This window comes from Chrysemys picta, chromosome 7 (assembly GCF_011386835.1).
Source record: "Chrysemys picta bellii isolate R12L10 chromosome 7, ASM1138683v2, whole genome shotgun sequence".
In the NCBI taxonomy this organism is placed as follows: domain Eukaryota; kingdom Metazoa; phylum Chordata; order Testudines; family Emydidae; genus Chrysemys; species Chrysemys picta.
Window position 1 is genome coordinate 821,527 of NC_088797.1, and position 25,568 is coordinate 847,094.

General features: G+C 60.7%; 1 protein-coding gene across 4 annotated transcripts; it reads left to right on the forward strand.

Moving 5' to 3' along the window:
- On the forward strand, positions 1 to 24,178 carry IL17RC (interleukin 17 receptor C). Of its 4 annotated transcripts, none has more exons than XM_008173341.4 (19): positions 5 to 734; positions 3,237 to 3,258; positions 9,322 to 9,474; positions 12,287 to 12,361; positions 12,459 to 12,568; positions 13,132 to 13,243; positions 14,732 to 14,776; positions 15,141 to 15,271; positions 15,648 to 15,707; positions 16,478 to 16,532; positions 17,439 to 17,623; positions 17,829 to 17,879; positions 18,462 to 18,507; positions 18,613 to 18,743; positions 18,895 to 18,960; positions 19,036 to 19,093; positions 21,031 to 21,126; positions 21,751 to 21,789; positions 22,103 to 24,178. In XM_008173341.4, the coding sequence occupies exons 1-19, from the start codon at positions 648 to 650 to the stop codon at positions 22,795 to 22,797; spliced, it is 2,217 nt and encodes a 738-aa protein (XP_008171563.1). In that variant the 5' UTR covers positions 5 to 647; the 3' UTR covers positions 22,798 to 24,178. The 4 variants fall into 4 exon arrangements, with proteins under 4 accessions (XP_065408890.1, XP_065408891.1, XP_008171563.1 ...); XM_024109941.3 differs by having other exon boundaries at positions 6 to 734; positions 18,622 to 18,743; XM_065552818.1 differs by having other exon boundaries at positions 1 to 734; positions 18,622 to 18,743; positions 18,895 to 19,093.
- The last annotated feature ends 1,390 nt before the right edge of the window (positions 24,179 to 25,568 follow it).

Consider the following 25,568-nt stretch of genomic DNA (forward strand, 5'->3'; position numbering starts at 1 on the left):
TCTCCCAGCCCTGAGGAAGAGCTCTGTGCAGCTCCGAAGCTTCTCTCCCTCACCACAGAGGCAGAGCAGATAAGAGAGATTGTTCCTCCCCCGCCACCCCTAAACCCAGGCCAGGTTACCCATGAACCCAATCCGGCCTGTGTGAACCTGGCTGGCCCCGCCCTGCGCCTGGCACCTGCACTAGGACCCAGGTGTGTGGGAGCAGCAGCAGGGAGCTGGGCTTGAACCCACCTGCCCTTTGCCTGGCAGCCTGAGGCTCTGGGAGGGGAGGGGAGGCGAGGCAGAGGGTAGGGCTGGGACTGGGACTGGGGCGGTGCGCAGAGCAGCACAGCACAGACCAGACCAGAGCACTGAACGGAGTTCAGCCAGCTGGGACCCCAGGGCTGTGCTGGCTATGCCAACCCCCTCTGCACCGTGCCTGGCTGGGGCTGGGGGCTGAGTGGGAAGCCCTGAGTCAGGCGCCCTTGTCGTGGGGACTGGCTACTCCCTGGAGGACTCAGGACCTAGGCGCTGTCGCTGCAGCTTGGCCCGAAGGGAGGCCTGAGCTGGGTGCTGGCTTCTGCAAGGGGAAGGGGCTCCCCGCTGGGGCCACTCATGGCTGGCAGGAACAGCCCCTGGCGCTGGCTCTGACCCTGCAGGCCCAGGAGATGCTGGCTGCGGGGTTAGGGCTCTTTCTCCTGCTCCTGCCCAGAGCAGGGCTCCCTGCCCGCCCGGACTCTGTCAACTGCTCCCAGGTGTGTATGAGCTGGGATCGGGGCTCCCCACTGCTGCTCAGGAGGGGCTCTGCTGTGGGGGGCCATTGATGGGGTGCAGGCGGGTTGGGGGCTGTTGAGTAAAGATAGTGGTGCTCCCCCCTGACAACACCCCAGCCTCAAGCCCTGGCCTGCAGGGGTCTCTGTTTATGCTGGTAACCGGCCCACCTGCCTGGCATGGCCTTGGCCTCACCTGCTCCGCCCATGCCCCAGTCCAGCCCCTGGCTAGGAGGCTGCCGCAGAGGGTCCCTCTCCTGGCAGGAGGGGGGCAGGGAAGGGCAATTCCCAGGGGGGAGCCCTGCCTGGGGACAGATACCCCAGTAGCAAATGGGTTGAGTGGGTCTGTGTCCCACCAGCTGGTGCCAAGGGTTTGGGGATTGAGGTGGGACAGGCTCTGCCCTGGGGCTGGCCTGTGCTGGGGGTACCCAGAGCCAATTCACCCCCAAACCACCTGCCAAGAGAAACGCCCTGTGAACGCCTCCCCCTTGCCCTCCCGCTGTGGTGAGAGTGGCAGGATCCCTCAGCCCTGGGCTGGGGCATGAGATGGGGGGCCCGGGGCAATGGGAGAGCGCAGGGGGGAAGGAGGCAGGGAGGTGTAGGGGCCTGGCATGGGCGGAACCGGAGGGGGGGGGGGCTCTGCAGGTCTCGGCCCTGGGGGAGCCCCTTCAGCCTCTCTGAGCAGGTGATGAGTGTGATGGGGGCCCAGTCCCCCCATCGTCGCTGGAGGGGGGCGACCTCCCGCGGTACTGGGGACTGGCAGGGAAGGTGGGCCGCTGACGCAGGGCTGTGGAGTAGGCCCTGCGCCAGACAGGGAGAGCTGGGTGTGGGCCTTGGCGCTGCTGTTTGCTCAGCTAACAAACCAGTCAGGCCTGGCAGCTCTGTGTACTGAGGCCATAAACCCCGGCCTGGTGCTTGTGGCCATGGAGACGGGGCCAGCAGGCGCAGGGCTGGGCGAGGAGCCGGGCTCTGGGCTGCAGCACCCTGCTTGCAGCCCGGAGAGAGCCAGCGGGGCTGGGCCAGGGCTGGGCCGTGGGGCTCAGGCTGGCACTAATCCCCCCACTGGACTTGGTGCCCTGCTCTGTTGCATTACACAGCATGGGCGACGCTGACCCCTGGTCTGGCCCCCCACAGAGCCGGGCACAGAGAGCCCAGGAGGGCTGTGTCGCCTAGAGCCACTGCTGGAACGAGGGAGGCCTGGGGGGGCCCTGGCTAATGCAGCCCTGGCCTCTCCCAGATTGGGCGCTGTGGGGGCGGGGCAGAGCGCTGGCTGTGGGGGGACTCCCAGCAGGGGGCGCTGTGGGGGCAGGGCAGGGCGCTGGCTGTGGGGGGGCTCCCAGCAGGGGCGCTGTGGGGGCAGGGCAGGGCACTGGCTGTGGGGGGGCTCCCAGCAGGGGCGCTGTGGGGGCAGGGCAGGGCACTGGCTGTGGGGGGGCTCCCAGCAGGGGGCGCTGTGGGGGCAGGGCAGGGCACTGGCTGGGGGGGGAGCTCCCAGCAGGGGGCGCTGTGGGGGCAAGGCAGGGCACTGGCTGTGGGGGGCTCCCAGCAGGGGGTGCTGTGGGGATGGGGCAGGGCACTGGCTGTGAGGGGGAGCTCCCAGCAGGGGGCGCAGTGGGGGCGAGGCAGGGCGCTGGCTGTGGGGGGAGCTCCCAGCAGGGGGCGCTGTGGGGCTGGGGCAGGGCGCTGGCTGTGGGGGGGCTCCCAGCAGGGGGCGCAGTGGGGGCGGGGCCGGGCCCTGGCTGTGGGGGGAGCTCCCAGCAGGGGGCGCTGTGGGGGCGGGGCAGAGTGCTGGCTGTGGGGGGGCTCCCAGCAGGGGGCGCTGTGGGGGCGGAGCAGGGTGCTGGCTGTGGGGGGGCTCCCAGTAGGGGACGCTGTGGGGGCAGGGCGCTGGCTGTGGGGGGCTCCCAGCAGGGGGCGCAGTGGGGGCGAGGCAGGGCGCTGGCTGTGGGGGGAGCTCCCAGCAGGGGGCGCTGTGGGGGTGGGGCACGGCGCTGGCTGTGGGGGGGCTCCCAGCAGGGGGCGCAGTGGGGGCGAGGCAGGGCGCTGGCTGTGGGGGGAGCTCCCAGCAGGGGGCGCTGTGGGGGTGGGGCACGGCGCTGGCTGTGGGGGGGCTCCCAGCAGGGGGCGCAGTGGGGGCGGGGCCGGGCCCTGGCTGTGGGGGGAGCTCCCAGCAGGGGGCGCTGTGGGGGCGGGGCAGAGCGCTGGCTGTGGGGGGGCTCCCAGCAGGGGGCGCTGTGGAGGTGGAGCAGGGTGCTGGCTGTGGGGGGGCTCCCAGCAGGAGGCGCTGTGGAGGTGGAGCAGGGCGCTGGCTGTGGGGGGGCTCCCAGTAGGGGACGCTGTGGGGGCAGGGCGCTGGCTGTGGGGGGGCTCCCAGTAGGGGACGCTGTGGGGGCAGGGCGCTGGCTGTGGGGGGCTCCATGCAGTGGGGGCAGCATGTGAATGGGGAGGACCTGGCTTCTCCCTGATCTTTCCCTTCTTCTCCTGCAGGGCCTGTCCTGCCGGCTGCTGGGTAAGTGCCATATTGCTTTGTCCGAGAGGCGGCTGCAGCGCCGTTTCTGGGGAAGCGTGGGTGGGTGGGTGGGTGGGCAGGTGGAATCCCCCCTCCCCCCACAGCAGGGGTCTGGCCACGCTCTCTCCACAGACGGGGCTTGGGGCACGTGACCCTGGTGTCTGGGTCCCCAGCCTCACTAGGCTCCCACAGCCTGTCCAACAAGCACAGTGGAAACCTCCCGCTCAATGGGGCTGAGGGTTCCCGGTGCCCAGCCATGCCCTGTCACAGAGTTAATAGAAATCAGAGAAAAGTGGGGCTGGAAGGGACCTGGAAAGGGCAACTAGTGAAGTCCAGCCCCTGCGCTGGGGCAGGGCCATGTAACCCTGGACCATCCCTGGCGGGGGTTTGTCCAACCCACCTGTGCTCGAAACCCTCCAGTGACGGGGATCCCACAGCCTCCCCTGGAAGCCTGTTGCACAGCGTAGCTCCCCTGAGAGGGAGAAAGGGTTTCCGAATAGCTACCCGGGATCTCCCTGGCCACAGACTGAGCCCGTCGCTTCTTGTCCTGCCTTCCGTGGCCATGGAGAACCATTGATCCCCGTCCTCTTCAGAACAGCCCTGAACAGAGGTGAAGACTGTTCTCAGGTCCCCCTCAGTCCTCCTCTCTCCAGGCTAAACAGGCCCTGGGTTTAACCCTTCCCTCACAGGGCAGGTTTTCTAAACCTTTCATTGTTTGTGTTGCTTTCCCCTGATTCTCTCTAGTTTGTCCACATCTGCCCTACGGTGCGGCCCCCAGACCTGGACACGACCCCCCGCTGAGGCCTCGCCAGTGTCCCGCTCTGCTCGGCAATCACCTCCCGTGTCTGACATATGACACTCCTGTTAATACACCCCAGAATGATACTAACCTTTTCCACAAGGGCATCCCATTGTTGATTCATATTCAATTGGTGATACTCTATAACCCCCAGATCCTTCTCAGCAGTACTACCCCTAGCCAGTTATTCTCCATTTTGTAGTTGTGCATTTGATTTTTCCTTCCTAAGTGACTTTATTGAATTTCATCTTTTGAATTCAGACCAATTCTCCATGTTTCCAAGGTCAGTTTGAATTCTAATCCTGCCCTCTAAAGTGCTTGCAACCCCTCCCAGCTTGGTGTCACCTGCAGATTTTATAAGCATACCTTCCACTCCATTATCCAAGTCATTAATGAAAATATTGACTAGTACTGGACCCAGGCCTGACCCTGATGGGCCCCACTAGTTCAAAAAAGAACTAGACAAGTTCAGGGAGGAAAGGTCCATCAATGGTTATTAGCCAGGATGGGCAGGGATGGTGTCCCCAGCCTCTGTTTGCCAGAAGCTGTGAATGAGCGACAGGGGATGGATCACTTGACCATTGCCTGTTATATTCACTCCCCCTGGGGCACCTGGCACTGGCCACTGTCGGCAGACGGGATACTGGGCTAGATGGACCTTTGGTCTGACCCAGTGTGGCTGTTCTTATGTTCTTACTAGATACAGCCTTCCAGTTTGACAGCAAACCATTGATAACTACTCTGAGTACAGGCTTTCAACCGGTTGTGCACCTTATATTTTCATCTAGTCCAGTGGTTTTCAACCTGTGGTCTGCGGACCCCTGGGGGTCTGCAGACTGTCTAACATTTCCAAAGGGGTCTGCACCTCCATTTGACATTTTTTAGAGGTCTACAAATGAAAAAAGTTTGAGAACCCCTGCTCTAGCCCACATTCCCTTAGTTTGCTCAGGAAGCTGCCATGTGGGACTGTGTCAAAAGCTTGACTAAAATCAAGATACACCATATCTACAGCTTCCCCCCATTCGCTAAGCCAGTAACCCTGTCCGAGAAGGAAATTAGGTTGGTTTGGCATGAGTTGTCCTTGATAGATCCATGCCGGCTATTCCTTATAACCCTATTCTCCTCTAGGTGCTTACAAATTGATCATTTAATCACTTGTTCCAGTATCTTTCCAGGTATCGAATTCCTTTTTGATTGTCAGATCATTAAAGACTCCTGATGGAGTCATACTGGCCTCTGAATACTCTTCCTATCCTTTCCTTCACATCGGGATAGCTTGTAATTGTGTATTTGTGCCTCTCCTGAACTCTTTTATTCCTTTGATTTCCCTATGGGCCCTGACCTACCGATTCGCTACCAATTCCTTCCTGTTAGTCAGAATCCCGTCTAAAGTGGCTGCCCCCTGGTTACTTTCTCCACTTTCCAGAACAAAAGGTTGTCCTCAATGCATTCCAAGAACTTACTGGAAAGTTTGACTTTTCCAGCAGCTGTCTGGGGACCTGAAGTCCCCCATTACTACCAGGAATGGTGTTTCTGTTGTTAGTTCTAGAAATATGCTTTGGTGGGCTAGAGGAGACCCCTATTATGAGGTCCACCCTCTTTTTTACCCCTTTTGTCTTTACTTGGAGACTTTCAACCAGCCTGCCTGTCACCTCCGTCTGGACCCCAGAACAAGTGTAGACCCCTCCTCCCTCTCTATCCTGCCTGTCCTTCCTGAGCGAGCTGTGCCCCTCTGTGCCAGTGTCCTGTCCAGAGATTTATCCCCCCACGGCCCCCTCTGTGGGGCCAGTTAAGGCACAATGTCGCTGATGTGCTGCTACGTCCAGTTCTTCCCCGTACCCCTTGCCTTAGCGTGCAGACGCTGAGATGTTGAGCCCCCCGAGTACTGCTCTGACCCTACTGGACTTTCCACGTCCCTCCCCCCCTCAGCATCCAGCTCTCTGCTCAGGCCTTTCTATACTGCCTGTGGGCGTTTGTCACTGCACCTTCGAACCTACTTTAAAGCCCCACTCGCTAGGTTGGGGAGTCGGTGCATGAAGATGCTCTTCCCCATCTTGGTCAGGTGGATCCTGTCTCTTCCCAGCAGCCTTTGTGCCCAGGCCAGCACCCCATGCTTAGGGAAAGCTCTCCACAGCTGTGCACTCCCCGCCAGCGCCCTGCCTGGGTCCTGGCCCTCAGCCGGAGCTTGTCGCGAGCGCTGCCTCTGCCCTTGGCCCTCGCTCCCAGAGCTCTGCAGGGGCTGCTGCTCTGCCGAGGGGCAGGCCGGGGAGCGGCGGTGCTCACAGGGGTGAGCAGCACGGGCTGGTGGCCAGAGGGACGGATGAGCCTTGGTGACTTTCCGTGACAGGCAGGGAGTGCAGCTCCTGGGGCAGACGGACGCCTCTGTTCCCTGACCTCCGACACCCTGCGCATCCTCCTCTTTGGGGCACTGGAGCCTCCCACTCCTCGGCCACTGGGGCCTGCCCCTCCCCTCCTCTTGCTGGGATGGGGGGCACCTGCGTGGGGGGGAGGAGCACTGGGTACTGCCCGAGGGGGCCAGCGGCCAGGTCTCCTTCCTCCTTTGGTGCTGCTGTAGCGGTCTGGGGTTAGCCAGCATCTCCGTCCAGATGGCTCCAGGTGCGTCCTGCCCATGAAGTCTGCGTGCTCCTGGAGGCCACGCAGTGAGCCACTTCCTCCAGCAGTGCTTCCCTGCTTCCCGAGGGACTCCACACCTGACGCCTCTCGGGCTGGCAAGTCCCCTGCCAACCCCCGGCGTGAGGACGCCTGTCTGGCGGGGACCCCAGGGCAGGCAGAGGAAGAGCTAGCAGTGGTGTTAGCCACAGGCCATTTTCCTCCCATTGCTCTCCCTTGTTGGATGCCAGCTGGCTAGTTCCCGTGGTCTCGCCAGCCATATGGGTGACGGGCTGGGTCATGTCCCGGCCTGGGCACCAGGTTTACCCCTTCAGTGTGCCAGACCCCCAAGAGGTCACACTCTTCAACAAGGGCAACAATGGCTCTGAGCCCAAGCCTCCGGGCTGCAGCCCTTGCCACCCCCTGGGAGCTCTACCCAGCCAGGCCACTGAGCGAGCCCCTGCTTGGAGCGTCCCCCTGTGCCACGCAGACGGGGCCGGGTTCCAGTCCTGGCTCAGCAGAGAGCAGCAAAGGGGCAGCCAGAGCCCAGGGCACCCAGGTGCCAGGCTGCTGCGGGAAGACGCTTGGTTTCCTTTCTGTGTCTGTCCCTGTGTCTCAGACAGAGTCCCTGGGGCTGGATGCGCTGCATCCGAGGGTGCTAAAGGAGTTGGCGGATGTGATTGCAGAGCCTTTGGCCATTATCTTTGAAAACTCATGGCGATCGGGGGAGGTCCCGGATGACTGGAAAAAGGCTAATGTCGTGCCCATCTTTAAAAAAGGGAAGGAGGAGGATCCGGGGAACTACAGGCCAGTCAGCCTCACCTCAGTCCCTGGAAAAATCATGGAGCAGGTCCTCAAGGAATCAATTCTGAAGCACTTAGAGGAGAGGAAAGTGATCAGGAACAGTCAGCATGGATTCACCAAGGGCAAGTCGTGCCTGACTAACCTAATTGCCTTCTATGATGAGATAACTGGCTCTGTGGATGAGGGGAAAGCAGTGGATGTGTTATTTCTTGACTTTAGCAAAGCTTTTGATACGGTCTCCCACAGTATTCTTGCCACCAAGTTAAAGAAGTATGGGCTGGATGAATGGACTATAAGGTGGATAGAAAGCTGGCTAGATTGTCGGGGTCAACGGGTAGTGATCAATGGCTCCATGTCTAATTGGCAGCCGGTTTCAAGCGGAGTGCCCCAAGGGTCGGTCCTGGGGCCGGTTTTGTTCAATATCTTCATTAATGATCTGGAGGATGGCGTGGACTGCACTCTCAGCAAGTTTGCAGATGACACTAAACTGGGAGGAGTGGTAGATACGCTGGAAGGTAGGGATTGGATACAGAGGGACCTAGACAAATTAGAGGATTGGGCCAAAAGAAACCTAATGAGGTTCAACAAGGACAAGTGCAGAGTCCTGCACTTAGGACGGAAGAATCCCATGCACTGCTACAGACTAGGGACCGAATGGCTAGGTAGCAGTTCTGCAGAAAAGGACCTAGGGGTTAGAGTGGATGAGAAGCTGGATATGAGTTGACAGTGTGCCCTTGTTGCCAAGAAGGCTAATGGCATTTTGGGCTGTATAAGTAGGGGCATTGCCAGCAGATCGAGGGACGTGATCATTCCCTTCTCTTCGGCATTGGTGAGGCCTCATCCGGAGTACTGTGTCCAGTTTTGGGCCCCTCACTACAAGAAGGATGTGGAAAAATTGGAAAGAATCCAGCGGAGGGCAACAAAAATGATTAGGGGGCTGGAGCACATGACTTATGAGGAGAGGCTGAGGGGACTGGGATTGTTTAGTCTGCAGAAGAGAAGAATGGGGGGGATTTGATAGCTGCTTTCAGCTACCTGAAAGGGGGTTCCAAAGAGGATGGACCTGGACTGTTCTCAGTGGTGGCAGATGACAGAACAAGGAGTAATGGTCTCAAGTTGCAGTGGGGGAGGTCTAGGTTGGATATTAGGAAACACTATTTCACTAGGAGGGTGGTGAAGCACTGGAATGCGTTACCTAGGGAGGTGGTGGAATCTCCTTCCTTAGAGATTTTAAGTTCAGGCTTGACAAAGCCCTGGCTGGGATGATTTAGTTGGGAATTAGTCCTGCTTTGAGCAGGGGGTTGGACTAGATGACCTCCTGAGGTCCCTTCCAACCCTGATATTCTATGATTCTATGACTGGTCCAAAGTAAAAGACCCATGTCTCTGGGAGTCCAGTTCTTCCCACTGGCCTGCTGCCAACCCCTGAGTTCGTGTGTCCAGCCTCCGGAGCGTCCCACTGGCAGCTCTCCCTCATTCAGGCTGTGGAGCTCCCCTGGTCTTTTCCAGTCCTCTGTGGTTATGGGTCGGTGCCAGCTAGTCCGTGACGCCCCGTTCCTATGCCCTAGCCAGCTACCCTCCCATCTCCTGCAGTGCCCGAGGAGCAGCATTTTTATCTTTCTGCACCTGCGGGGCAGTGATGCCAAGGGGCTGGGCACAGTCACACAGTTCATAACAGTGTTACAGACAATCCCCACGTTGTCACAGCCCCCACGCCCGCTGGGGGGGCAGAGCACCTGGTGCCCAGCCGTCCCCCCGCACGCCCGCTGGGGGCAGAATGCCCGGTGCCAGGTCTGTTCATGTTGTGGGGTGGGATGTGTCAGAATAAATGGTTTTCTGTCTCCTCTGCAGAGGACGATGTGTTGTGCAGCCCTGGGGCCGTGGAGCTGGCCTCTGGTCCAGTTCTGGTGCCAACCCAAATGACGATGGAGTCTGTGCTGCACTGCGCAGCGGCATCTGACTGCTTCCCCTGCGTGCAGATCAACCTGCAGCTGGCTGTGCTGGGTGAGAGCAGGTTGGGGCTGTCACGGACCCAGGCGATGCTGGAGCTGCTCCCTACACACCTGGGCAGGGCTCTGGGGGAGTCTCCTCTCTGTGAGCAGACTGTCCCCGGGCAAGGAGCTCACACGGCTTCACCTTCCTGGGTCTGAGCTCCGAGCACCCAGCATCCCCTGCCCCACCGTGCGCTTCCCGCAGCGAGTCCGCTTGGGCGGGGTCCTGGGGCTGCCAGAGGGTCCTGCCCCCCAACTCCGCAGTCAGCCGTGACTCTCAGCCAGTGTAAAACAGAAGGTTTATTAGCCGACAGGATCACAGCGTAGGGCAGAGCTTGTTAGCACAGAAATCAGTGACTTTCAGCCAAGACCATCTTTGGGGAAGGGGAGCCCAGAGCCAGGGCTCTGCCTCCCCCTGCGCCCCAAGCCAGCTGAGACCGACTCGCTTCCAGCGGCCTGGCCCTGCCCTGCCCGTTGCTCCTCCTCTGGCCTTTGTCCTGCTTCCCAGGCCAAGAGTCACCGGGTCGCATCCCCCTCCTGGGTCTTAGGTTAGGAAGGGGCGCCCATAGCATCCCTGCAGGGAGCTGGCACAGCCCCCCCAAGTCACACCCCCTTATTCCCACCACCCAGACATTGGTGCGACACACAGGTGAGGCACACACAGCATTCATGCAAAACAGTAAGACTCACATACAACATAACAAGGTTCCAGAGTAACAGCCGTGTTAGTCTGTATCCGCAAAAAGAAGAACAGGAGTACTTGTGGCACCTTAGAGACTAACAAATTTATTAGAGCATAAGCTTTCGTGGACTACAGCCCACTTCTTCGGATGCATATAGAATGGAACATATATTGAGGAGATATATATACACACATACAGAGAGCATAAACAGGTGGGAGTTGTCTTACCAACTCTGAGAGGCCAATTAATTAAGAGAAAAAAAACTTTTGAAGTGATAATCAAGCTAGCCGAGTACAGACAGTTTGATAATAAGTGTGAGAGTACTTACAAGGGGAGATAGAGTCAATGTTTGTAATGGCTCAGCCATTCCCAGTCCTTATTCAAACCGGAGTTGATTGTGTCTAGTTTGCATATCAATTCTAGCTCACCAATCTCTCTTTGGAGTCTGTTTTTGAAGTTTTTCTGTTGTAATATAGCCACCCGCAGGTCTGTCACTGAATGACCAGACAGGTTAAAGTGTTCTCCCACTGGTTTTTGAGTATTTTGATTCCTGATGTCAGATTTGTGTCCATTAATTCTTTTGCGTAGAGACTGTCCGGTTTGGCCAATGTACATGGCAGAGGGGCATTGCTGGCACATGATGGCATATATCACATTGGTAGATGTGCAGGTGAACGAGCCCCTGATGGTATGGCTGATGTGATTAGGTACTATGATGATGTCACTTGAATAGATATGTGGACAGAGTTGGCATCGGGGTTTGTTACAAGGATAGGTTCCTGGGTTAGTGGTTTTGTTCAGTGATGTGTGGTTGCTGGTGAGTATTTGCTTTAGGTTGGGGGGTTGTCTGTAAGCGAGGACAGGTCTGTCTCCCAAGATCTGTGAGAGTAAAGGATCATCTTTCAGGACAGGTTGTAGATCTCTGATGATGCGCTGGAGAGGTTTTAGTTGGGGGCTGAAGGTGACAGCTAGTGGTGTTCTGTTATTTTCTTTGTTGGGCCTGTCTTGTAGGAGGTGACTTCTGGGTACTCGTCTGGCTCTGTCAATCTGTTTTTTCACTTCAGCAGGTGGGTATTGTAGTTTTAAGAATGCTTGATAGAGATCTTGTAGGTGCTTGTCTCTATCCGAGGGATTGGAGCAAATGCGGTTATATCTTAGAGCTTGGCTGTAGACAATGGATTGTGTGGTGTGTCCTGGATGGAAGCTGGAGGCATGTAGGTAAGTGTAGCGGTCAGTAGGTTTCCGGTATAGGGTGGTATTGATGTGACCATCGCTTATTAGCACAGTAGTGTCCAGGAAATGGACCGCTTGTGTGGATTGATCTAGGCTGAGGTTGATGGTGGGATGGAAATTATTGAAATCATGGTGAAATTCCTCAAGGGCTTCTTTTCCATGGGTCCAGATGATGAAGATGTCATCAATGTAGCGCAAGTAGAGTAGGGGCGTTAGGGGACGAGAGCTAAGGAAGCGTTGTTCTAAGTCAGCCATAAAAATGTTGGCATATTGTGGGGCCATGCGGGTACCCATAGCAGTGCCGCTGACTTGAAGGTATATATTGTCCCCAAATGTGAAATAGTTGTGGGTGAGGACAAAATCACAAAGTTCAGCCACCAGGTTAGCTGTGACATTATCAGGGATACTGTTCCTGATAGCTTGTAGTCCATCTTTGTGTGGAATATTGGTGTAGAGGGCTTCTACGTCCATAGTGGCCAGGATGGTGTTTTCTGGAAGATCACCGATGGATTGTAGTTTCCTCAGGAAGTCAGTGGTATCTCGAAGATAGCTGGGAGTGCTGGTAGCGTAGGGTCTGAGGACAGAGTCTACATAACCAGACAAGCCTGATGTTAGGGTGCCAATAACAAGGGAAAATCTCCACTTCGTCACAGGCAGAAAGGCAGCCCCAGAGCCCAGTTCTGCCCAAGTCCTGTGCCGCCCAGGTGTGAGTGTGCCAGCGGCTTGGGGCTGTCCTCCCAGGGGCAGGGTGCTGAGCCAGCCAGGCACGTCTGCTCTTAGTCGGTCGGGGGGTTGGGGCTGGGCACCAGATGCCAGCGGTGTGAGTGTGGCTGGCTGGGGCCCGCTCTGGGCACACGCTGCCCCACTGGCTGTGTGGCACAGCTTGGTGAGTGGCTGTTTCTGTTTCAGGGCCCCAGGAGGAGGTCGCAGGTGAGGGGACCCAAGATGGACCTGGGATGGACGCCCTGCGACATCAGGACAGTGGTGAGGGCCTGCGGGCAGCACCGACCCTATGCCCCTCTCCCTGCCCGCCGGGCCCCTGCCTGCCACTCACGGCTCCCTTTGCTCCCTGCTCTCTCAGGGCCCCTGCGGAGCTGGGTGCTGCTCTCGGTGTGGATGAACCCCTTCTCCCGCTGTGTCGCCATCGAGGTCCAGCTGCCCCGCGCCTTGGCACGCCCCAATAGCACTGTGGTATGGAGCCCAGCCCTGCGGGGCTTTGGGGAGAACGGACTGACCCAGACCCTGCGGGACATGCTCGGCTCCCCAGTGGGGACTGAAGGGGCGTTGCATCCAGGCCCCAGGATAGATGATGGGGGGCTGGGCTGGGCCCCCTCGGCTGAGTGACCCCTGGCCCTTGGGGGGGTGCAGGGGCTGGGCTGGGCCCCTCAAGTGAGTGACCCATGGTCCCCTGGCAGGGAGGGGCTGGGCCCCCTCGGCTGAGTGACCCCATGTCCCCTGGGGGGAGGGGCTGGGCTGGGCCCCCTTGGCTGAGTGACCCCAGCGGGGAGGACGGGCTGGGCTGGGCCCCTCGAGTGAGTGACCCCTGGTCCCCTGGGGTGGAGGGCCTGGGCTGGGCCCCCACAGCTGAGTGACCCCAGGGGGGAGGAGGGACTGGACTGGGCTGGGCTGGGCCCCCTCGGCTGAATGACCCCGGGGGGGAGGAGGGGCTGGGCTGGGCCCCCTCGGCTGAGTGACCCCGGGGGGGAGGAGGGGCTGGGCTGGGCCCCTCGCCTGAGTGACCCCTGCTCCCCCAGGGCTCCATGTGGTTTCACTGCTTCAAGGCGGCCCTGCAAGGGGAACTGCACGTCACGTCCTACACGAGTCCCCGGTACCGGGAGGTGCTGAGACAGACACACCGTGTGCCCGGTGAGTGCCTGCCCACAATGCTAGCGTGGCACAGCCCCAGGCCTGGAGCGGGGGGATTCCAGGACTGGTAACCTGCTGCTGGCCCCTCTCCCTGCCCTCCCTCCCCAACATTAGGGTTACCCTATTTCCACAAACAAAAAAGAGGACACTGGGGGGGGGGGGGAAGCCCCGCCCTAGCCCCGCCCCATCCACTCCCTCCCACTTCCCACCCCCTGACTGCTCCCCTCAGAACCCCACCCCCCCCTGCTTCTTGTCCTCTGACTGCCCCCTGCTGAGAACCCCCTACCCTAACTGCCCCCCCCCCCCAGGACCCTACCTGTCCCCTGACTGCCCTGACCCTTATCCACTCGCATGGGTGGCAGGGTTGTAGAAATTTTGGTGGTGCCCAGAACCCCCCACCCCACCTGCCTAAGGCTCTGGGAGGGGGTTTGGGTGGGGGGAGGAGGTCTGGGGTGCAGGTCCTGGGCTGGGGATTAGGGTGCAGGAGGAGTGCAGGTTCTGGGATAGCGTTTGGGTGCTGGGTGCAGGCTCCGGGCTGGGGCAGGGGGTGGGTGTGCAGGAGGGGGTGAGGGGTGCAGGCTCTGGGATGGAGTTTGGGGGTGAGAGGCGGTGCAAAGGGAGGGGGTGCAGGCTTTGGGAGGAAGTTTGAGGGCAGGAGGGGGTGTGTGGGAAGGGGGAGGGGGATTGGGAGGGAGTTTGGGGATAGGAGGGGATGCAGGGGTGAGGGCTGTGGGTCTGGGGATGAGGGGTTCATGATGCAGGAGGGGGCTCAGGGATGGAGCAGAGGATTAGGGTGTGGGGGGATGAGGGCTGGGGCTGGGGGGTGTGGGGTGTTGGAGAGGCTCAGGGCTAGGGTGGAAGGGCAGGGTAAGGGCAGCCTGTCTTCCCATTAGTGGATGGGGGCACTAGGACCCGGGGGCAGCAGACAGCAGTTGCTGCTGGCTCTGGCAGTACACGCAGACAAGGGAGAGGCAGGGAGGGAGGGGGGACCCACGGAGGGGGGGGACGTGCGGAGGGGGGATGGCAGGTGGAGGCTGGGGACCCATCCAACACTCCCCCACTCCCTGACTGCCCCCCCCCACTCCTCTTACCATTCTGGCTCCACATGGGTCGGTTTGTGTGTTACACAGGGCTGCAGAGAGAGGGAGGGGGGAGCAGGGGAGGGCTCTGGCTGCTGGAGGCCAATGGGAGTGGGTCAATCGGCCTAGCCGCCCAATCAGCAGCCACACTCTGCATGGAAGGGAGGGAGGGAGAAAACCTCCCCGGACATTTTAACCATGTTACCAATTCCTCCCGGACGGCTATTTACAGACGCAAAATCCGGACATGTCCGGGGAAATACGGACGGATGGTAACCCTACCCAACATGGCTGCCGGCTCCTCCCCCCATGACTGCCGGGGGCCCCTTTCCCTGCCCTTCCCCCTCCTCCCCCTGTCCCCAGAGTGGTCTGTGGCCCCTGCTGACCCCCTGCACTGTCTTCTCCCCAGACTGTTCCTGGCCTGCAGCATGGGCTGCCATCCGGGTGTGCCAAGGTAGGAGCTTGTGACGCCCGATTCATGCAGGTGTCACCAACTCCCTAATGGGCTCCCCTTGCTGAGCATCTGTGGGAGCCAGACACCCCCCTGCAGCCCATTGCCATGGGGCCATCTCACGTGGCCCCCTGGGCCTGGCAGCTGGGTCAGTTCCAGCCCTTCCGCCCAGGGGAAGCTGGGCACAGAGAGCTCGGGGGTCACCCACTGAGGCCCTGGCAGGGCTGGGGCAGTGAGTGAGGAGGAGGGTCCCTGGGACAGGGGCTCTCTGGGCTGGGGGTTCCTGGGGCAGTGAGGGGTCCCTGGGACAGGGGCTCTCTGGGGCTGGGCTCGCTGGGTTGGGGTCTCACTCGCTCTCCCATGGCAGTGCCCAGGCTGCAGATCTTCGTGGGGCCGGAGCACGTGGTGGTACAGTTGCAGGACGTGCCCGCGGGGCAGAACTTCTTCGTGTGGTTCTATTGGAACCAGACACATCAAGAAGAAGGACTCAGGATAGAGGTGAGTGAGGGGCCTGCCCCAGAGCCCCTCTTCCCTATCCACTTCGTACCCTGCCCCCCCTGCCCTTCATCCCCCCACCCCCCTCCTCTGGACCTCCCCGTGGCCCAGCCCCACAACCTCCACGCTGGCCCCCAGCGGCACTCTGGGCTTTATTCCCTGTAGCTCTCCATGGGAGGGCAGTGGGGTCGAGAGCTTAGATCCAGGGGCTGGGAGCCAGGACTCCTGGGTTCTGTCCCAGCAGCCTGGGCTGAGCCCTTCCCTCAGTTTCCCGCTCTGTGCCATGGGGGCACTTTGTGGCACTGGCAGTTGCACGGCGGTGAGGGGGTGGCCAGGCTGGGTGGCGGGTGACCAATGTCTCCTCTGTTTCTGTCTGCAGAGGGGGCTTCAGAACTACAGCCTGCCCTCCGCCCAGCTGCTGCCCTGCCTCTGTCTGCAGGTAGGGCCTGGGCTGGGAGCTGCTCCCCTCGGGGCCTGGCGCTTGGCAGGCACTTATGGGGGCAGCAGGGGGCGATGTCCCCAGGGTGGGGGGCACTGAGACCCCAGGGGTTCCCCAGGGTGGAGTGGGGGGGCCCAGCAGGGGGCACTGAGAGCCCAGGGGTTCCCCAGGATGGAGTGGGGAGCCCAGCAGGGGGTGCTGTGCCCAGGGTGGGGGGCACTGGGAGGCCAGGGGTTCCCCAGGGCAGAGTGGGGGGCCCAGCAGGGGGCACTGGGAGGCCAGGGGTTTCCCAGGGCAGAGTGGGGGGAGCAGCAGAGGGCGCTGTCCCGAGGGTGGGGGCACTGGGAGCCCAGGGGTTCCCCAGGGTGGAGTGGGGGGGCCCAGCAGGAGGCACTGAGAGCCCAGGGGTTCCCCAGGATGGAGTGGGGGGGCCCAGCAGGGGGCACTGTCCCCAGGGTGGGCGGCACTGAGAGCCCGGGGTTCCCCAGGGTGGAGTGGGGAGCCCAGCAGGGGGTGCTATGCCCAGGGTGGGGGGCACTGGGAGGCCAGGGGTTCCCCAGGGCAGAGTGGGGGGCCCAGCAGGGGGCACTGGGAGGCCAGGGGTTTCCCAGGACAAAGTGGGGGGACCATCAGAGGGCGCTGTCCCGAGGGTGGGGGGCACTGGGAGTCCAGGGGTTTCCCAGGGCGGAGTGGGGGGACCAGCAGAGGGCGCTGTCCTCAGGGTGTGGGGTGGGATCACTTTGTGCTGTCACTCACTGTTTCTTGCCCAGGTCTGGCCAGATATCCTGGATCCCCTCAGGACCAGCCTCTGCCCCTTCACTAAGGGTAACTAGGCCACAGTCATCTACACCTGTCTCGGGGAGGGGTGTGCGGGGGGGCTGGGCTCCTGTCCGTGTGCCGGGAGGGGAGTTGCGGGGGTCTGGGTTGTCTGTGCCCTGTGTGTGTGTGTGTGTGGGGGGGTCGTGTGTGTGTGTGTGTGGGGGGGTCATGTCTGTGAGCTGGGCAGGTGTTGGGGGGCTCTCATCAGGGGTGTTATATCTGTGAGCTGGGCAGGTGTTGGGGGGCTCTGAGGTGTTGGGGGGGCTCTCAACAGGAGTGTTATATCTGTGAGCTGGGCGGGTGTTGGGGGGGCTCTCGACAGGGGTGTTATATCTGTGAGCTGGGCGGGTGTTGGGGGGACTCTCGACAGGGGTGTTATATCTGTGAGCTGGGCGGGTGTTGGGGGGGCTCTCGACAGGGGTGTTATATCTGTGAGCTGGGCGGGTGTTGGGGGGGCTCTCGACAGGGGTGTTATATCTGTGAGCTGGGCGGGTGTTGGGGGGCTCTGAGGAGGTGTTGGGGGGGCTCTCAGTAGGGGTGTTATATCTGAGCTGGGCGGGTGTTGGGGGGCTCTGAGGAGGTGTTGGGGGGGCTCTCAGTAGGGGTGTTATATCTGTGAGCTGGGCGGGTGTTGGGGGGACTCTCGACAGGAGTGTTATATCTGAGCTGGGCGGGTGTTGGGGGGACTCTCGACAGGAGTGTTATATCTGTGAGCTGGGCGGGTGTTGGGGGGCTCTGGGCGGGTGTTGGGGGCCAGGGTCAGGTAGTGGGCAGGGTAGTGAGCTGTGCCAGGCTGTCTCCTGCATAGAGCAGGCTGGCGCTGCTGGCAGCGAGAGGGAGTGGGGAAGTGCAGGCGGGTGGGTGAGGGTGTGCCCGGGACGGGCTGAGTCCTTTGCCCCATGGCTGTTGCAGAGCCTGCGGCGTGGACCCGGCTGTGGGCACAGGCCCAGCTGAAGCTGTATCTCACTGGGGAGAAGCTGAGCTGCTCCGTGTCGGCGCCATGCATGGTGCCAGCCGACCTCGTGCCCTGCTGGAGGCTGAAGAGCACCGGGCCCTGCCATGAGCTGCCCCACCTGCGCCAGGCCCTCACCGTGCCTGTGAGTGGGTCTGCTGGCCGGGGCGGGTGGAGAAGGGGGCAGTCGTTTGGGGGAGGGAAGGGCGAGGTGGGGGGATGGGTCAGGTAAGGTTGGGGAAGGGGAGGGGTGGGGGATGGGCATCGGGGGCAGGAGCAGAGGCGCGGTGGAGCAGTGCGTGCTCGGGGGCTGGGGTTGGCATGTCATGGCCCCTCCCTCCTCCCTTCAGGGTCTCCACGAGTTTGGCACGTTGCAGCCTCATCCGAACCTGTGTGTCCAGGTAGGAGACCCTGGGCAGGGGGCACCAGCTGGCAGAGCCATAGGGCCAGGGTTCCGCACTCCCACTCCCTCCAGGCTTGGCCAGGACCCCCCAGTCGCCCAGCAGAGCCCTAGGGCCAGGGTTCCGCATTCCTGCTCCCTCCGGGCTGGGCCAGGACCCCCCAGCGGACCCATAGGGCTGGGGTTCCACATTCCCGCTCCCTCCGGGCTGGGCCAAGACCCCGCAGTCCCCCAGCAGCGCTATAGGGCCGGGGCTCCGCATTCCCGCTCCCTCCGGGCTGGGCCAGGACCCCCCAGCAGCACCATAGGGCCGGGGCTCCGCATTCCCGCTCCCTCCGGGCTGGGCTAAGACCCCCCAGCAGCGCCATAGGGCCGGGGCTCCGCAATCCCGCTCCCTCCGGGCTGGGCCAGGACCCCGCAGTCCCCCAGCAGCGTCATAGGGCCGGGGCTCCGCATTCCCGCTCCCTCCGGGCTGGGCCAGGACTGCCCGGGTGCCCTCGGAGCTGCTTCCCTGTTCCGGGTTTATGCCCCCCCCGTTCACACCTTTCCCTCACTCAGACTAGTTGCTCTGTTGTCTCTCCAGGTGTGGAGTGGTGGGCAGGTCCAGCTCATGCAGTGCCTGCAGGAAGGTGAGTGCCACGCTGGGACGCTGACGCCATCTCTTCTCTAAGGGGAGCCAGCTGGGCTGGGGTTCCCCTGAGCCTGGTGCCCCCTCAGCCTCTCCTCTGCCCTAGGTGCCCTAGGTGCCCTGCGGGGCCAGCCGGCCGACCTCTTGCTGATGGAGACCAGGGACCCACAGGGGAACATCTTGCTCTGTGCTGTGGAGCGAGGCACCTGCACTCCACTGGCCAACTCCACCTGTATGGTGAGGAGCCCCTTGCCCTCTGTGGCTCCATGGAGGGCAGGAACCCCGGGCAGGGCCCACAGGGACCCCCTCCCCAGGCCCTGCCCGCAGGCTGCGGCCCCAGCAGCCCCTGTACCATTCTCATCCTTTGCCTCCTTTGCCTCCTTTGCAGGGAGTTGGGGTGGGGGCCCTGGAGCAGCAGCTGCGATGGGATGTGCAGTCGAAGCAGTGTGTGCAGGTCAGTGCCGTGGGGGAGCGGTATTGTCACACGCAGGGGGGTAGATGGGTCAGTAACCGGCAGCTGTCTCCACAGGTCTGGCCTGCGGAGGGCAGCGTGGTGGGCACCGGCTGGGCCTGCTCGCTGGAGAAGTGTGAGTATGTTAGGACAGGGGGGGAGGGGAGGACGGTTGCCTGGCCCCCATTGAGCCAGGGCCTCTGTGCTCTGGAGCTGAACAATGCAGGTCGGCGCTCAGCCACTGGTGCTGGACCCATGGGCGCCAGTGTGGGGGAGGGGGATGCTGGACCCCCAGCCCACAGGGAGAGGGCAGGGACCAGCCTTCCCGCCTGCCTCGTGAAGGGGGCTCCATTGGGAGGGAGGGAGGGATGGGGTACAGCTCCCTGGAAGGGGGCAGGGCTTAGAGGAGGGCCGGAGGCAAGGTGCCAGCCCGTGGCCAGGCGCTCCCTGGGCCCGCGGCGATTCTCGAGAGAGCAGGGAAAGGTGTCCTTCGAGCCCGCCTTGGGATAATTTGCTGCCACCAGGGGCCCTAGCCCTGACCCCCATGCCCTGAGCACCACCTGCCCCTCTTAGGGTTGCCAACTTTCTCATCGCACAAAACCAAACACTCTTGCCCGGCCCCTTCTCCGAGGCCCCACCCCTGCTCACTCCACCCCGCCCCCCGTCTCTTGCTCTCCCCCACCCTCACTCCCTTGCTTATTTTCATCTGGCTGGGGCAGGGGGTTGTGGTGCAGGAGGGGGTGAGGGCTCCAGCTGGGGAGTGTACTCCGGGGTGGGGTCAGAAATGAATGGTTCAGGCTGTGGGAGGGGGCTCTGGGCTGGGGCAGGGGGTTGGGGTGCAGGAGGAGGTAAGGGGTGCGGGCTCTGCGGTGGGGTAGGGGGTTGGGGTGCAGGAGGAGATGAGGGGTGCGGGCTCTGGGGTGGGGCAGGAGGTTGGGGTGCAGGAGGAGATGAGGGGTGCGGGCTCTGGGCTGGGCAGAGGGTTGGGGTGCAGGAGGAGATGAGGGGTGCGGGCTCTGGGCTGGGGCAGAGGGTTGGGGTGCAGGAGGAGGTGAGGGGTGCGGTCTCTGGGGTGGGGTAGGCAGTTGGGTGCAGGAGGAGGTAAGGGGTGCGGGCTCTGGGGTGGGGCGGGGGGTTGGAGTGCAGGAGGAGATGAGGGGTGTGGGCTCTGGGGTGGGGCAGGAGGTTGGGTGCAGGAGGAGGTGAGGGGTGCGGGCTCTGGGGTGGGGCAGGAGGTTGGGGTGCAGGAGGGGTGCGGGCTCTGGGCTGGGGCAGGAGGTTGGGGTGCAGGAGGGGTGCGGGCTCTGGGGTGGGGCGGGGAGTTGGGGTGCAGGAGGAGGTAAGGGATGCGGGCTCTGGGGTGGGGCAGGAGGTTGGGGTGCAGGAGGAGGTGAGGGGTGCGGGCTCTGGGGTGGGGCAGGAGGTTGGGGTGCAGGAGGAGGTAAGGGGTGCGGGCTCTGGGCGGGGGGTTGGGGTGCAGGAGGAGTTGAGGGGTGCGGGCTCTGGGCTGGGGCAGGGGGTTGAGGTGCAGGAGGAGGTAAGGGGTGTGGGCTCTGGGGTGGGGCAGGAGGTTGGGGTGCAGGAGGAGGTAAGGGGTGTGGGCTCTGGGGTGGGCAGGAGGTTGGGGTGCAGGAGGGGTGCGGGCTCTGGGCTGGGGAGGGGGGTTGGGTGCAGGAGGAGGTGAGGGGTGCGGGCTCTGGGGTGGGGCAGGAGGTTGGGGTGCAGGAGGAGGTAAGGGGTGCGGGCTCTGCGGTGGGGCGGTGGGTTGGGGTGCAGGAGGAGGTAAGGGGTGCGGGCTCTGGGCTGGGGCAGGGGGTTGGGTGCAGGAGGGGTGCGGGTACTGGGCGGCATTGACCTTGGGGGCTCCCTGGAAGTGGTGACATGTCCCGTGGCTCCTAGGCAGACGCTCAGCCAGGTGGCTCTGCTTGGTGCATGCTGCCTCCGCCCACAGGCACCGCCCCCGCAGCTCCCATTGGCTGTGGTTCCCGGCCAGTGGGAGCTGCGGAGCTGGCGCTCAGGGCAGGGGCAGTGAATACGGGACACCTGGCAACCCGAACCCCTGTGTACTGGCAGATCTCCGGGCCCACTGGGCGCTGGCTTGGCTGGGGGTTCTCCTCAGCACCTTCTGCATCCTGCTCCTGGTCCTGCTCAAGAAGGAAAATCTGAAAGGTGAGAGCTTCCCCCCCCCGTCCCACGGGCTGCGCTGCCCCCCCCAACCCCGTCCTGGCTTCAGTACAGCGCTGCCCTCCCCACTCCCTGCACTGCCCAGTGCCCTTCTCCACCGATCCCTGGGGCCGTGTGGGGCACTGGGGCCAGCACCGACTGCTGGGGAGAGCGCCCCCTACTGAGTCCCACAGCACCCCCTAGCGCCCCACTGGGGCCAGCACCGACTGCTGGGGAGAGCGCCCCCTACTGAGCCCCCTCCCGAGAGCACAGCGCCCCTTAGTGCCCCACTGGGGCCAGCACCGACTGCTGGGGAGAGCGCCCCCTACTGAGCCCCGTCCGGAGAGCACAGCGCCCCCTAGTGCCCCACTGGGGCCAGCACCGACTGCTGGGGAGAGCGCCCCCTATTGAGAGCAGAGGGCTCCCAGCAGCACACTGGGGCATTGGGGCAGCACTGACCGTGAGGAGAGTGTGTCCCCCCCGATCTAACACGTACCTTAGACAGAGCTGGGGTGTGTGCCACCTATTTCTGCCCTGCACCCTAGATTCTGAGGGCCTGGCTCTGCTGGGGTGGGTGCGGGAGCGGGGCCCGACCTGCTAACTCACCATGGCTCCCCTTTCATCTTCCAGGGTGGCTGAAGATGCTGAAGGAGGATTATAGCCCTGGGGGTGAGTGCTTGGGGAGAGGGCGCCCTGTGGCAGGTCTGTGTGGGGTGCTGAGCTTCAGGGCGCCTGGGGCCAGGGCCAGGACAGCGAGGAGGAGCAGGAGTCCCGGCGCAGCTCTCCAGGCTGGGGTGCTGCAGCTGGGAACGCAGGCCCTCACATCTGGGCCTGGGGTGGGGGCAGGGCCCCACCACCCTGCGCCCAGGGCTCTGTCCCTGCCAGGCAGAGCTGCCAGAACATGGGGTCAGGCAGGGGATGGCGACTGGGCTGCTGGGCCATACGCAGCCTGTCTAGCACTAACAGCCCTCTGTCCCTGCAGGCGTGCTGCAGGGCCGGCGCGCCCTGATCCTCTACTCGCCCGACCACGCCGGCTTTGAGCGGCTGGTGAGCACCCTGGCCTGCGCCCTGACACGGCTGCAGCTGGCGGTGTCAGTGGAGCTGTGGAGCCGGGCCGAGCTCTGTGCCATCGGCCCCATGCAGTGGTTCCATGCCCAGCGGCTGCGGGTCCTACAGGAGGGCGGCACAGTGGTCCTGCTGTTCTCCAGGGGCGCCGTGGCCAGGTGCACGGAGTGGCTGCTCTGGAAGCCGGGGGAACTGCTGCCCCGGGATGATCCGTGCAGCGCCTTCTCGGCCTCCCTCAACTGCATCCTCCCCGATTTCCTGGCTGGCAAGGCTGGGGGCCGGTACCTGGTTGCCTGCTTTGAGGATCTCCTCCAGCCGTCCGACATCCCGGAGCTCTTCCGCTCCGTGCCCATCTTCACACTGCCCTCCCAGCTGCCCACCTTCCTCCTGGCGCTGGCTGGCACTGCTGCTGGCAGGGAACAGAAGAGCAGCCTGAAGAAGCACTCCCTGTGGATCAGCGACAGCCTGCAGCGCGCCATCCGAGAGTGCCAGCTGCAGGAGCCCGATGGGCACTGCCCACCACAGGCGTCCGCCCTGCCTGGGAGCGGGCAGGTACTGATGGGTGCAAAGAGTGAGGCTGGCGAGCTCTTTCCACCCATGGGCTCCACGTAATTGAGACTCTGTCCACTGAGACTCTGGGCACTGTCGGCAGACAGGATACTGGGCTAGATGGACCTTTGGCCGGACACAGTGGGGCCATTCTTATGTTCTCCTGCCAAGCCAGAGTGTGTCTGCCACTGTCTCTGCACCAGCTGGGCTGGGCACGGAGGGCAAGGTTCCACTGGCACCTGGCTGGAGCATATGCTGGCAGGGCCTGGCCCCTGCCCTGTGGCGGGCTCTGCGGGACACTGCCCCACACGCCCAATAAAGGCCAGTTATTTTTCTAATGGTGCGTGGGCGTTTTCTGGGCTCCGGGCTAGAAGCAAGTAGATGGGGCCCAGCCATGAGTGGGGTCGGGCTGTGCTAGGCCAGGCGGGGGCCCGGCTGTGACACCGGTGCCTGTGGGAGCCAGCTGAGGTCACTCAATCAGGGTGAACTGCAAACAGAACGGGGCAGACAAACCCTAAACGCTGATGGATCTTCCAATACTGAGATTTACCAACCAGCCCCAAACAGCCTCTGTGTTACCTCCCTGGTTACTCAGACGTCCAAACAACGCAGTTCCCTTAAAATGCCCAGCCTCAGGCCTCCGTCCAGACACACCTGTCAAACATATGGTGATAAATTCTGAAAATCTCATCATATAAAAAGAAAAGTTTCTCCCAATCCCAAAGGATCAGCCACACACCCAGGTCAAATAATAACTTACCCAAAATACATGCTATAGCCAATTCTTATTAACTAAACTAAAATGTATTAAAAAAGAAGCGAGAGAGAGAGAGAGAGAGAGAGAGTTGGTTGAAAGATCAATTTACAGACAGACTTGAGTTCAATTACTGAGGGCCAGATCCATAGCTGAGATGGTGAGTTTGTAGTTGCCAAAAGTTCTTTTAGAAATAATGATAGAATCTTAGAATATCAGGGTTGGAAGGGACCTCAGGAGGTCATCTAGTCCAACCCCCTGTTCAAAGCAGGACCAATCCCCAACTAAATCATCCCAGCCAGGGCTTTGTCAAGCCGGGCCTTAAAAACCTCTAAGGAAGGAGATTCTACCACCTCCCTAGGGAACCCATTCCAGTGCTTCACCACCCTCCTAGTGAAATAGTGTTTCCTAATATCCAACCTAGACATCCCTGCACTGCAACTTGAATATATTCCATAGGTTAGTCCAATGTCCATCAGTGTTTTCCCCAGGAATTGAAATTAGGGGGGGTGTGTTTGAATTTACAGGGGTGGGGTCAGGGCTGATGAGGGGTGAGACTGTGAGGATGACGGTGGGCTGTATGGCACCATAGTAAAAAGTGAAAACTGTTTCATGACCATTTTATTAGATTTAACTCATGTTTTGAAAGAATCACACAAATTAAAGTTGGCTACTCAAGCATTCTATGAAGCACGACATCTACGTCCTTCTTGGGTTTCTTGTTATAATTTTGCACAACTCTGTTAATGAACTCCTTGAATGCAATGCGTTCATGTTTGGTGGCTTCTCATGTGTCCAGTACTTCCATTCCTTCAATTGATGTGCTCATTAGTTCATTCACATGATCTGGCAGGAGGTGACTTCTTTCAGAACACAAAATTCTATTCAATGAGGCAAAAGAACGCTCAACTGTAGCTGTTGTGACTGGGAGGAGCAAGAGATGAATTCCTACTTCTTTCATCCCAGGAAACAGCACAAAGATCAGGTCGAGCCACTAGTGATGATAAAAAAGAAGTTGAAGTCAAATCTTCATTCGTCACATGATATTCCACTCTGTGTTCAAATTCTCTATTCCGTCCTGAGCACATGGCAGCCCCATTGCTGGTAGTGCCTCACTCCACTCAACTGTCGGTGTTTTATAGGACAGGGATCTGTAAAAGCTACATAGAGGTTGAGTAGAATCTAGAAGTTGCTGTTGTAGATTTTTAAGAATCAAGCCTGTGTACTTTTTCAGTTGCCTTAACAAACACTTCTTGTCTTCTTCACTTAAGGATTCAATATAAATGCCTTCGTTAGTCAACTTCTGGACTGAAGTCTTCTCTTCTTCCAGTACTTTTTCAATGGATAGCTCTCTGGTTGATCCAAATGTAGCTTCTATTGCTGGACAAAGATCTACTACTGTTGTAGCAGATGCCTGGATGGCCTTGTGTAATGACCCAAGTGGTTTCAATAGAAGACTTACGAGAGAGAGAATGGCAATAGTCTTCTCTGAACGTAGTAGCAAAAGGAATCCACCAGCCTCACTCCTTAGATCCATCCCATCTTGGTAGATACTTTCCAAAGTCAGTAATAACGGCTGGAGTAATTTTAAGACAACAGCCAAGGATCGCTCATGAGAAAGCCAGTGGGTTTTCCCAGGTTGGACTAATTTGAACTTCAGTCCCAGTGTATCTTCTGTATTTTCCAAGATATTCAGTCTTTGTGGACTCTTACTGAAAAAATAATATAATGAAGTCATTAAGTTTATAGCTTTTTAAATGTCTTTTGAAGTCTGCAGCTCGTACTAGCGCTAGTTGGAGTAGATGGCCTCTGCAGTGTGTATAGGAGAGATTAGGGTTACACTTTTCTCTGAGCAAAGATTGTACTCCACCATGTCTTCCAGAGACGTTTTCAGCTTCATCAAATGCACAAGCAGCCATCTGTTTGGGGTTCAATTGACAAGCATTTAACCTTCTAAGATGTGGGCTGTCACAGATGCAGCCGATGTGTCTTCTATAACTTGAACATCTAGAAATGCATCTACTGGCCTACCCCTGACATCAAGATAACGTACACAATGACTTAATACTTGCCCATTTGC